Source organism: Rhinopithecus bieti, unplaced genomic scaffold, assembly GCF_001698545.2.
Source record: "Rhinopithecus bieti isolate Rb0 unplaced genomic scaffold, ASM169854v2 scaffold_51734, whole genome shotgun sequence".
NCBI lineage: Eukaryota > Metazoa > Chordata > Mammalia > Primates > Cercopithecidae > Rhinopithecus > Rhinopithecus bieti.
Genome location: NW_016820683.1, coordinates 921,741 through 935,270, shown reverse-complemented (window position 1 = coordinate 935,270; position 13,530 = coordinate 921,741). Strand labels below are relative to the sequence as shown.

General features: G+C 44.1%; 1 protein-coding gene across 10 annotated transcripts in view; it reads right to left on the bottom strand.

Moving 5' to 3' along the window:
* GRAP2 (GRB2 related adaptor protein 2) overlaps window positions 1–13,530 on the bottom strand; it is an 80,458-nt gene that overhangs the window by 25,673 nt on the left and 41,255 nt on the right. For 8 of the 10 annotated variants that reach the window (XM_017859874.1, XM_017859871.1, XM_017859870.1 and 5 more), the window contains one exon: window positions 12–103. In XM_017859874.1, coding sequence (XP_017715363.1) covers window positions 12–89 — 78 coding nt within the window. In that variant the 5' untranslated portion in view covers window positions 90–103. Of the gene's footprint in view, window positions 1–11; window positions 378–13,530 lie in introns of those variants that run through there. The other 2 variants (XM_017859866.1, XM_017859876.1) reach the window with 2 other exon arrangements.

The following is a 13,530-nucleotide window of genomic DNA, read 5'->3' as shown; positions in this document are numbered from 1 at the left end:
ACGTCACCTACCTTCAAAACATCTCCAGTGTGAAAGCTCAGTTCATCCTCACCTGAGGCAGTGAAATCAAACTTGGCGACAGCTTCCATGCTGTAACGTGAAGCTGGAAGAGAAATAATGTGGTCATTGTGCCTCTCTGCCAGGGGGAGGGCAGCAGAGCCCATGGTGCTTCCTGGTAATCAGCAGTTCCTAGGAGAGTGGGCAGATGGACGTCTCCAGGCCGGAGAGCAAGGCTCAGGCGCACAACAAGGGCTTGTGTTTGCAGGAAGAGCTACGGGAATCTACAGGATCTGGGTCCTGGGATCATTCTTGGAATCCCTAGATGCTAGGAGCAGGAAATGAAGGTCAGCCGCAGCCTTTCCCTTCTCCTTTCATCATCCTGGCCTGACACCACTTTTGGGGGCATCTCTGTTTGCAGCTGATAAGGAGGGGAGGCTTGCTATCATCTGCAACTTGAGGCCCAAGGGGCTGGAAAGACTATTCTGTAAACACTGTCCCAAGGCTGTCCCTTGGCAGCTATATTTAAACAGGCAGTGTTAATTAGACAGATGCCATTTCCTCTTTTACATCTGAATCATTTAAGAGAATTAGACAGCATTGGCCAGTGGGGAACTCAGCTTCCTTCTGCATCGTTTGAGAGTAGAAAGCATTTTTTGGTTTTCGAGTTGCGAGACTCAATTGGTCAGATTACTTATTTTATAATTATATTATAAACCAAGTACATTTTGGAAATTTTGATGTTACTATTTTTGAATTGAGTTAAAATTGTGGCCCCCTTCTCGTAATGTGTGAGACCTGTGTAAAGATAAATGAATCAGCCTATGTAATACATTTAATATGAACTAGAGTTGTGCTTTAGGAGGCAGTGGGGATGTAATGGCAAGAGAGCTGGCTCCAGTCCCAGTTTTGTTGGTAGATAGCTGTACACTCTTGGGCGAGTAATTAAACCCTTGGAGTCTCCGTTTCCTCATCTATAAATTGGTGATCATAATATTCAATTAATAAAGTTGTAAGGTTAAATCAAATTATAGATGCAGGCCGGGTGCTGTGGCTCATGCCTGTAATCCCAGCACTTTGGGAGGTTGAGGTGGGCAGATCACCTGAGGTCAGGAGTTCAAGACCATCCTGGCCAACATGGTGAAATCCTGTCTCTACTAAAAATACAAAAGTTAGCTAGGTGCAGTGGCACGTGCCTGTAATCCCAGCTACTCAGGAGGCTGAGGCAAGATAATCGCTTGAACCCAGGAGGCAGAGGTTGCAGTAAGCCAAGATTGTGCCACTGTACGCCAGCCTGGGTGACGACTCTGTCTCAAAAAAAAAAATCTATATCTACATATATATATAGATAGATAGATATAGAGATGCAAAGTATTATACAAGATAAAGCTAAATAGTATTTACGTTTTAAAATAATTGTATGGAATGCGTTTTCCCCCAGCAAAGGTAGCCTAACCAAAATCAGCACAAGTTTTCTTCCGTCACTCCCATCTCCTATGAACTTTCCTCATTGAAATTCGAGACCTAATCTCCATGACTATCAAATCCTGTGATTCTCTGCTAAGACAGCTTAATGTCAGGACAATCTTGAAAGCTGTGATTTTCTTGTTGATCAAAATTTCCCTAAGTTTCAAACCCTTTGAGGTAGAAAATAAATGTCCTCTAACCTAATAGACTTTCAGTGACCAGTCAACTGGGACCACAGTTGTCCCCTCAGTGGGAATTCCTACCCAAGTAAGCAAGATTTGGGTAAATAAGGAAGGTGGCTGCCAGTGAGAGGGTGAAACGCCAGGAGATCAGAGGATTAAAGCGACTGCAACAGGGTGATAGCAAGGGGCTCATTTCTCTGATTCTCCACAATTGCTCGGTCTTTCGAAGGTAATTTACAGAGATGACTATTACCCATTCAAAGGTAGATGTTAAGCAAAAAATAGACCAGGAGCCAAAGTAAAATGTCATAGTTAACTCTCTGAGCTTTATCACCAGTCAAAACGTACTTCCAAACAACACCACCGCAAATATACTTTTTGTACACTTTCTTCAAGATCCATCTATCGAAGGCAAATTAAAATGGTTGTGACCTAGGATGACCCACTCAACAGGAAGGAGTATTCTGCCCTCCTAAGTTAATGTTAAATGCCTTTGCTGATTTGATTCACCCCATCACTTTAACACGCAAGGCTTCTTCTAATTAAGGCCTTGCCTCTAGTTTTCAGAGAGACATCACTTCTGTGGGTCATCCTCATAGAATCAACAGTAGACAGTGGTCGCCTCGTGGGATCAAGTGTCAGGTGAATGGTCCTGAAGACCAAGATCCCATTTCTATGCAAATTCACCTTAATAAGCAGGATGGAGACAAGGGAAGGGCAAATGCTAAACATATTAGAAAGTTACATAAATTAGAAATGAAAAAAATATCCAAGGCAAGCTCTAGATATGACCTTGATTTGGGGAAGATCTTTCCAACATTACATGTAACTCAGCTCAGGCTTGGGCGCTGGGTCCAGGCTGGCTGTAAATCACTTCAGTGAGAAGTGAGAAGGCCGAGGCATAAGTAAAATTGCTTCTGAATAGCAGCGCTTTCCTCTGCCTTCCCCCAGGAGGTAGGCGGTATGGCAAAGCCAACGACGCAGCCATGTCACAGAGCTCCCCAGCTTATAATATTAATCCTGGCTCAAAAAACCCAATTAAACAGGCCCACTCTTTATAAAATTGCTTTGAAAAAATTTGTTTGCTCCCATTTCCATTTGTGAGATGAAATCTGCCCGGCTGCTGTTTGTTCAGGGTGGGGTGGGGTATGCTCTCCTTTTGTTTAAACCACAAGGCTTCAAAAACTCTTCCCTTGAAGCACCCCTAGTAGTAGAGAATAGTAAATATGTCACTCTCAGGGGTCGGTCTTCTGTTTGGTCATAAAAATGCACAGAAATGCATATCCCATTCCTCTATATCCATTAGCATTAATTTTGAAAAGTTTAAAAATTATCACCAGGGAAAAAGAAAACTGAACGAATATAGTTTATTCAGTACTTATCCATTTGTTTTATGATCTGTACCTGCCACCACTACAGACTGCACTGGAGAAACAACAACAAAAATATGGAGCTATAAACTGGGTAGCAATAATTTAGACAGAGTTGTGGGGGGTGGAGTGCAACAGCCTGAATTCAAGAATGCAATGAAGCCTTCTTGCTGCTGTTTTCAATTCCAGAGCTTCTGACTTCTGAAAAGAGAGACCCCTCGGCCGGGCAAGTGGCTCACGCCTATAATCCCAGCACTTTGGGAGGCCAAGGCGGACGGATCATGAGGTCAAGAGATGGAGACGATCCTGGCCAACATGGTGAAACCCTGTCTCTACAAAAATTAGCTGGACATGGTGGTGCATGCCTCTAGTCCCAGCTACTTGGGAAGCTGAGGCAGGAGAATTGCTTGAACCCGGGAGGCAGAAGTTGCAGTGAGCCGAGATTGTGCCACTGCACTCCAGCCTGGCAACGGAGTGAGACTCCATCTCAAAAAAAAAAAAGAGAGACTCCTCGTTAGAGAACCTCACATGGATTAAATGTGATTTCCCTGCCAGTGATGGGCTTTAGAAATGGCTGAAATGTACCTGCCTATACAGTGTGAGAAGCTGCAGCCTTCAGGGGCAGCCAAACCACCTCCAGCAGCAGCCACCAACCCGATTGATGATGATGCCATTTGTAGGGCCTCCGTGCTAGCTCTGCTTCTCACCAGCCCTCTGCACCTCTCTCGCTTACCCCTTTAAGAGCTGTCACGCAATAGCCATTAGCAGCATGCAGTGTGGATCTGCTTCACCAGAGGGTAATGCCACACAGGACAGCCCTGAACATGATTTTTTCTGCCCTTGCCTTTCCATGTGAGCTTCTTTTACCACCAAAAAACCTAAAAAAATATTCAGGCTATATGCCAGGAATGCTTGCCTACTTCTAAAATATAGTCACCACAGAGGACGAAAACAAAAGCCATGCTACAGCTCTTTAAAATAACCTCCACTTGAAACCCAGATTATAAGTGGATTTGTTCAGAAACATGTAGTTACCATCAAAATGGCACCCGGCAAGAAACTTCTTGATCAAATTCAGCTCCTCCTAAGTTGGCTATGAATAGCTAAGGTTTCCATTTTATGTATCTCTTACAAAGAGCAATTGCGTAACACCACAAAGCTATGCGAAGAATCAGGCCCAGGACCCAGTGAGAGAAGGAGACAGGTCCTAAAGTGCTATCACTTCCTATTTCGCTGGGGAGAGCCCTAATTTGAATACTGGCCCCAGCTTATGTTGTAATTCAGATAAGATAATGTCTTGCAATTTTTTAAAAAGAGAGAGAAACATTGCTTTTTACAAGTAATGCTTGTCACATATTTATCAGGACATCAGCAACAAAATTATTTAATTAATTAGTTTATTAATTTAGAGACAAGGTTTCCTCTGTTGACCAGGCTGGTGTGCAGTGGTGTGATCATAGCTCACGGCCGCTTTCAACTCTTTAGCTCACAGGATTCTCCCATCTCAGCCTCCTGAGTAGCTGGGACCACAGATGTATGTCATCACACCTGGCTTTTTTTTTTTTTTTTTTTTGGTAGAGGTGGGGGGGGTCTCACTATGTTGCCCAGGCTGGTCTCGAACTCCTGAGTTCAAGTGATCCACCTGCCTCAGCTTCCTGGAATTCTGGGATTATAGGCATGAGCCACTATATCCAGCCAACAGATAATTTTTATTAGCATATCCTGTATATGAAATGAAGTAAGAGAACAGTGAGACTAGTTTACACTTTAGGACTTCGGCTGCGGATACTGAGAGGAGCTCAGGGAAAATGTAAAATTATACCAGCAGCTACTCAGCATCATATATGCAGAGACAGAATCCACAGCCTTGCTGTTTGACAGGTAAATCCCCTCTTGGAGACAATAAGGAAGAGTGCTTCCTCCCCCAATCGAATTGACGAGGTCAGCTCAATCACTTTTCAGAAGTAGGAAACCTTATACTGCCAGGAAAAAATGATTATGGTTAAGCCTCACTGTACACAATAGGTATATTCTTGAAAAGTTATAATGAATAGAGTATTTGTAAATGGAATCATATTAGCATGTATTATGGAGGCTCACTCTATAAAGGAACCCTGTGGTGAATCGCTTTATAAAATGAAAGGAAAATTTGTTATGCAAATAACTACTTTTTAATTTATCTGTTTTAAAGTCAGGGTTTTCATGCATTGAGTCTTAAAACACAGCACACCTGCCTATCCCCTCCAGCTCTGCACGCTGTGGGCCAAATAAACATGTGTTTCCCCTCCTCTGAACTCCTCAAGCACTAAACAAAACAAACAGACAAACAAAAAACAAAAAACACCTTTCCTATTGATATAGAACATTTCACCTTGGAGTATAGACGTGGAACTGTCAAACCTTTTCTGTACAGAGCCACAGAGTAAATATTTTTGGCTTTGTGGGCCATCTAGTCTCTGTAACAATGACTCGCCGTGTTTTTGTAGCCAGGAAGGTGGCCTTAGATGATGGTAAATGAGTGGGCATAGCAGGGTTCCCATAAAACTTTATTTGTGGACACTGAGATTTGAATTTCATAGCATTTTTAGACAGGAAGTATTATTATTGTTTTGATATTTTTTTCAACCATGTAAAAATGTAAATTAGCTCAAGGTCAAAAACACATGATGGGCTGAATTTGGCCCACTGGCTGTAGTTTGTCAAACCCTGATATATACATTTATATCTATATCCTATCTCCCCCTAATAGTTTATAAACTTCTTTTTTTTTTTGAGACAGAGTCTCGCTCTGTTGCCCAGGCTGGAGTGCAGTGGCCAGATCTCAGCTCACCGCAAGCTCTGCCTCCCGGGTTTACGCCATTCTCCTGCCTCAGCCTCCCGAGTAGCTGGGACTACAGGCGCCCGCCACCTCGCCCGGCGGGGTTTCACTGTGTTAGCCAGGATGCTCTCAATCTCCTGACCTCTTGATCCGCCCATCTTGGCCTCCCAAAGTGCTGGGATTACAGGCTTGGGCCACCGTGCCCGGCCTAGTTTATAAACTTCTTGAAGGGAAAGGTTGTAGAATACAGCCTAGCAGTAGACGAACCTGGATTTGAATCCAAAATGTGCCACTTCCTGAGTGTCCTGTTTCTCCATCCACAGGATGGGAGTCACCAGAGTTACTTCATGGGGTTGTTTTGTATTAATGTGTAGACTCTGACACACAGTAGGTGTCCAACGAATGGCAGTTGTTGTTATTTTTTCTTAGATTCTCTACAATGCCTAGCCCAGGCTTAGCAGGCAGCTAGGAAATGTTTGTTGAATGATTGAAGACATGCAAATGACCTGCCCTCAGCATTACTCTGGTTGATTTCCTCAGGGAAGGGGCAGGAGACAGAAAGCGCCATTTAAAAGGATCAATTAACTTCCCACTCAGAGGTGCCCTGACTTCTCAGCAAACTCAGCCAGAGATGGTGCAACACACCTACACTAAGAGGCCTGATTTATTTAAAATCCAATAGAGGGCAATGGTGCACCCCAAACCATCAATTCCATCTCGTAACTTTTCTTTGCATCTTGAGTCCCAGTAACCTTTAACTAGACAGGTTCGGTGATTGTCTTCGTTGTCTCTCATGAGTTTTAAGGCACATAAACTTTAACATTTCAAAGACTCAAACCTTTAAAATACAGGATTGCTTAGATGCCAAAGAATTCGCGGTCATCTTCTCCTACACATTGTCTGCTGCTTAAATTCCTTCTGAGCAGCCTGGAGAGGTGGTTCCCATTCCTCTCGAGTGGACTTCCCTCGCTCCTGCTTGGATTCTAGGTTAATGATCCTGTACTGAAACCCCTACTGTGTGTTTTTCTTTGCTCTGCATCTTATATCTGTGTTTGGGGCCTTTCTGCCTCAGTTTATTACCTCTTATTGGGCGTTGGACATGGGAACAGGAAACTGAGAAAGGTTACAGATGGCCCTTCTTGAAAATTTGTAAGCATAGAATGGACAACTACCTTACGGCTCGCCTGTGAGCCGCTGCTTAAATATTCATCTGGAGACCCAAACCAATCTATTCTGAAAATAATGTGGGAAAGTGAAAAAAAAAAAAAGGCTGGGCCTCACCAAGAGACCAAGGACTAGCCTTTCCCCATTTTGGGCTCGCAGATGACAAAATGTTAGCTTTATTCTAAACCAGCAGACACCGTGCTAAGAGAATACCTCTTAATCAGCTGGTCATGTTGGAAATTTACCCTTCTTACTGAATGTCTACCAAGGCTTACATATTCCTTTACTGTGCCTGCTCTTGAATCACTTCTAACTCATCTTCCGGATCCTTTAAAATAGACTCTCACATTCTTTTCTGGTAGGGTCCTGCTTCTGGTTTTCTCTGGAGATGCGGCTCTGTGGCTAGGTGCAGAGGGTGGTGTGGGAGTTGGAATCACGGCAGCTACAACCAACTCATGCAGGGCCTCCTGGGCCCCCTACTAGTGCTTCACCACATAAAGTTTCCAGGTAACCATGAACTTGGGGATGGCCATCAGGGTCCTCTGCTTTATTTATTTACTTTGAGATGGAGTCGCCTTGTCACCCAGGCTGGAGTGCAGTGGCGGGATCTCAGCTCACTGCAACCTCCACCTCCCAGGTTCAAGCAGTTCTCATGCCTCAGCTTCCTGAGTAGTTGAGGTTACAGGTACAGCCCACCATGTTCCGCTAATTTTTATATTTTTAGTAGAGATGAGGCTTCGCCATTTTGGCCAGGCTGGTCTCGAACTCCTGACCTCAGGTGATCCACCTACCTCGGCCTCCCAAAGGATCCTCTACTTTAGATGATTTACAGCCAACAGTTCCTCTGCTTAATTGGACCTCCCAAGTCAGAGACACAGGACCATTTCTTCTCAGGTTCGAGGTCCCAAGAGAACAAACAGCCTTCTCAAGAGGACCTGGCTTGTTTGGACAGGTGATCCCTTCAAGAGATATAAACATTTCTGGCTTTATTGCATCCAAAGATAGCAAAGACACATAAAATATACCCCCAGCAAACAATTTCTGGCTAGTTGGCTGGGATTTTAGCATCCTCTAAAAGCCTCCATTTTAGGTGATTTTGCACATACAGGGCATTTTTGTTTTTCTCTTGTCCCCAGGTGACTCATTATTTTCCCCTCCCAGCCCCAGGAAGCATAAATCCCCCGGTATGAGCAGCAGGGTGAACACATGGAACTAGAGGGGCCTCTGCAGCTTGTCCGAGAATTATAATTCATCAGCGGCTGAGCTGCTGAGGCGAGTCTTGGAGACTCTGAGGATGGCGTTTGAACAGAAGCCCCAGGGCGCTCCCCACTCCCATCCATTCCTGTCCTGTGCGCAGGTGTGTTCCCCGAATAACGATTCATCCTCTGGCTGCTTCACTTTTGCTGAAAGCCACCAACAGAGCTGTCTCCGATGACAGGTGACTAACGGGCAGCTGGATCCTGAGTGAGATACCGAGGCGTGGGCAGGAGAGGTGTGCTGTTCTCTCTTCTCCGGCTGGGAAGGGCCTCAGGCTCAGCCTACAGTTCTCCTGCGAGGGTGGCTTTACCTGCCCTTGCGTGCTAGTGCTTCTCTCTACCAGGGCCCCTCCTGTAGACCCTTGGCTGGCTTCTTGGGGTTTCCACCCAACATGGGATCCCCAGCCCTGCCAGAACCCCATGGCCTTGACTTGTGATTTCCTCCTAGTTTCCAAATGGGAACAATCTCTCCCGTCAGAAGGTTTTCAGGTTTGGGAGCCAAATAAATATGGTATTTTTCAGACATATGGACACACGTTACACAACTGGAGAGTCCCTCTAAATCCCTTATATCCTTATTTAATCAAATTGCTGTTCTGCAGGTCCCTGTCTGTCACTGTGGATTATGGAGATTTCCTTGGTCTCAAGGATGCTTTTCTCCTTTTTAATTAGCTCTCTTTTTTCCTGTTTAAGGTTTCTTGGGTTTTGGAGGGAAGGGTAGTGAGGGGAGGGAAGTAGAGAAGGAAGAAGACAAGTCAGGAAGTCAAGAGACTGTCCCCACGCAAGGCCTGTCCCCTCCCCTGCCTGTAACTTGGATGATGCCCAAGGCAGAGCCAGCCACTTCTTCCTTCTTATGTGTATTTATTACCTGGCTCTGTTTTAATCAATGCCAGTCTGGCTTATATAATCGAACTGTTTTTTAGTGCAAGATTCATCACATGAAGTCTCATTTGTCCTCAAACTTTTTGTAAGAAAAGTGTCTTTCTCTTTAAGTACAAAGTATATGTTCTGTTAAACTCAAGCACATTTGATTCTTTTTTCCCTAATTTGCCACTCTCTGCAAGGCGAGGCTTGCCTACCTCAGTGGGAGGTTTACTATAGGACTTGGGGATCAGACAGACCCAGCTTCAAACTTTAGGCTCTGCTGCTTACTTTGTAGCTGGAGAACCTTAGTTTATCTTCTCTGTGCCTCAGTTTCTTCACCAGAAATGCAGATATTAATCCTTAGACCCCGATGTTGCAGGGAAGAGGACATAGAATGCTTGGTTCGACTGCTCAATGGCTTTCTTCAAAGCATTTTTGCATTCTGGTTATCTACCATCCTTTCTTGTAGAGACAAATTCAAAACTGTTTTTACAAATTGTAAGGCCACCAAGCGTACATTACTTTTCAGCCTTTCAAGCACCTATGTTTCCTCACTTTCCCTGGGCAGGCGCTAGCTTCTCCCTATTGCCTGTGGAGTCCTAGCTGCAGTGTTATCAGAAAGTACGACAATAATCAAGACAATACAGTGAGGAAAGAGAGAAGACAGCACTAACCAAGGGGAAGTGGGGAAAAATGGTGGATGGAGAAACAGAAAACTGACCAGGCTTCTACACTTTGCCATCCACACAGAGCTCAGTCGCTGTGATGCTACCTTTGAGGGGACACGCACCACCCAGACTCTGCCAACCCCTAGAAACGTGAACCAGCTAAGAATAAGTTACCATGGATTGATATGGTTTATCAAGTGCCAAGAACTTTACAAATGGACACCCATTGCAACATTTATTATTGTTATTATCATCATCCTTCGCATTTTATAGGTGGGAAACGGAGGCAAGAGATTCCAGTACATGTCTGTTGGCACCTAAGGCTGTGTGTTCTCTTCACTTTGCCGCTCTGCCTCTCCTGCTATGAGCAACACAATCAAATCCCTCCTGCTTGCTCGGGATGACTGCTCACTAGCTTAGGCCCTCTCAACCTTCCTGGCTGGCCGTCCTTTAGCCAAAAAATTGACCAGAGTAATTTTCACATACCCAAGAAATTCAAGCCCATTACCTCTTGGTCAAAGAGGTAAAGACTGCAATCAACCTGGCAGACCTCAGACCAAGCAATCATGTGCTTTAAGGCAATTGCAGAAATGGAAACAATTTCAGCTAATAGACTTACAAACTGTCGCTCTTTCCCTTTCCTTCTGCCGGTTCCCCCAACCCCCCATCTCTCTCTCTCTCTTCCTCTCTTTCTCTCTCCTCCTGTCTGTGTCTCATTTGTCGCAGTTCTCTTACCTTTCCCTTCATCAACTTTCCCCACAATACATTCTGCTTTTTCCAAGTTCTTTTCTTTCTCCTTGAAAAGTTAATAACTTACCATGAATCCAGTTAGAGAAAGTGTATCTCGCATACTTCCACTTTTAATTCTCTGACATGTTTCTTATTAAAATGACACCATGAAAACATCAATCCAAAACAACAAAAATAAGACAAAAAGAGCCCACCAACCTCGCTGGAAATACTTTGAGCCTCACTCTGCTGCTAGACTGATGTACCACCTGACGTTTCCTAAAGCAATAACAATTGTCTACAGAAACACCGCGAATCCTGCTGGCAAAACCCAAACATGAGAGAAGCATTAAAATGCTGCCCCCCACCCCAGATCAGAAATCATTTAATGAACCCCATCAGAAGGGTGGAGAGTAGGGTGGGGGTGGCGGGGGTAGATGAGAATGACAGTCGAGAGAGACAGACAGACAGACAGACAGACATTTTACAAATCTCCGGGCTTCATTTTCTTTTACTTCTCATTTTCTATTCACGTCATGATTTCCCCTGGAATATATCACCAGGATTTTATGGTGCCCTCATGTTCTCTTTTTTTTTTCCCTCTTCCCTTCTGTTCACTTCATGTTTGCTTTTATTGATTTGGGCTCTGAAAGCACGGCTTATTTATCATGGATTTGAAAGCCTCCATCTTCTTGCTCTGTTTTCACCAGGGCTGTGACATTGTTCACAAATGCTGCAAATCTGCTCAGCATTCCCTCTCCTTTTCTTCACTGCCTGTGCCCTGGGCTACCTTAATTCTCATCTGGGCAAAGCACGAAAGTGTCAGCAGAGGACGGCATGACCACAATTACTTCAACCTTGTTGTCACTTTTATTTACGCTCCCAAGCCCTCATTTGTTGTTGGAATGCTGGTCATTTTTTTAGCTCACTGATCTCAAAGCTTGCAAAAGGGATCATTTATCCATAGAGAAGCTCTCCTTGCTTCATTTGATAAGTCTATCCCAGAAAAGTGGGAGGGCCTGACATTTTTACAAGTAAAGGTACTATACTAAAAAAAAATGCCAGTCAAAGGGATAATATGGCAAATTCCTTTCATCAAATGAATTATAATATTCTTATTTTTGGGAAATTTAGTTCTTTCTAATTTGAGTTTGGTCAGCTAAGGAACACCTCTTGTATTTGTCTTGTTTAAAATAGTTCTCTTTCTTTTTACTTGCCAGTTTTGATTAAATAGTGCCCCTATCCTAGATTCTCAAAGTTGGAAGTGGTCCAGAAAGTCAGTCTTTCCCTAATTCATTGAGATGATAGAGAATGGGCATCGGGGAGGGCTGGGATTGGAAAGAGTGAGCTGACAGCTTGGTGAATTATTTATGTTGAACCAAAAGTTCTTTCAGCCTGAATTCTATGCTAAGGACCACAACAAGAAAGAAAAAGAAAGAATGAAAGAAGGAACAAATGAATAAAAAAAGAGAAAATGAGAATCACAAATCCCAAATTTCCATTTCTAAGCTTAAATAACCCCAGGGTCCTTGACCACCCTCCATGTGACAGGGTTCCAGCTCCTTGATCTCCTGGTCATTTTCCTCAGGTCTCCTCTCAGTTATTCATTGTTTTTCTCAAAATACAAAATACATTATCTAGATTTGAACCCAGTATTCAAGATATGGTCTGAGCTGGGCTGAGTAGAACAGGAGGATTTAATCACTTCATTTGTACATGAGGATTTTGTAATTGTGTTACATTGTTGGCTGGTTTTTTTTTTTTTTTTTTTTTTTGAGATAGGGTCTTGTTCTGTTGCCCAGGCTGGAGTGCAGTGCTGTGATCACGGGTCACTGTAGCCTTGACCTCCGGGGCTTTAGGCATCCTCCTGCCTCAGCTTCCTGAGTAGCTGGGGCTACAATTGTGTGCCCCCACACCCAGCTGCTGTTTGGGAATTAAGCAACAACAACTAAGACAAAAGCCCGGGTGTTTCCCAACGTGAAGATGGTCAAGCTGTACCTCTCCACCTCTGCAACGGGTTTCTTGGAACCCAAACGCACGGCTTCACATTTAACCTTTCTGACTTTCATCTTGTTTTTGTTCTCCCGCTTTGGCCAATTTCTCAGCCCATCACAGTTCATTTGGGCATGGATTTGTACTCCTAACCCCCTGGTTATATCTTTCAACTCTTCTTTCATAAGTGAACTTCATGCCTTTTTGGGTTTTGTTTTATAGTAAATGGAACGTGGACTTTTGAGTCAGGTAGGGCTGGGTTCAAATCCTGGCTCCTTCATTCATGCAAGTTGGTTATCTTTGGACTCAGTTTCTTTACCTAAAGACCTCCTCCAGGTTGTCATTGACCCTTTAATCAACACTCTGAGTATCAACTTCAAACCTATCCAATTAAGTAGTTATCCTTCGGCCTATCTGTCCTCAATCTGATCTCTAGGGTGTCATGCAAAACCTGGCTGAAATCAAACTGTGCTGTGCCTGTGGCCCTTTTCTCATATGTCACTCTAATAACCCCACAGGAGAAAGAAAGAAACCACAACAGGGTCAACTCTTCCTTCAGGGCCATATTTGGGGAGATGCCAAGTGGAAGAAACTCGTCTTTTCACTCATTGTTCTTCGGCATTTGCTTTTCCACTTTCCTCGACCTCTTTTGCAAGCCAAAGACTTTCCTTTGGTGAGGCAGCTGTCACCTTAGCTACTGTGTTCCTGTTCCTCCTCCACCCTATTCTCCTTGCTTGACAGAGCAAAGGCCTCTGTGTGTTGAAGCTTTTGACACACAACTTTCTTTCTTCTTCTTCTTTTTTTTTTTTTCGAGACAGGGTCTTGCTCTGTTGCTCAGGCTGGAGTGCAGTGGCGCAATCTTGGCTCACTGAAACCTTCGCCTCCCAGGCTCAAGAGATTCTCCTGCCTCAGCCTCCTGAGGAGCTGGGATTACAGGTGCCCGCCACCACGCCTGGCTAATTTTTGTATTTTTACTAGAGATGGAGTTTCACCATGTTGGCCAGGCTGGTCTTGAATTCCTGA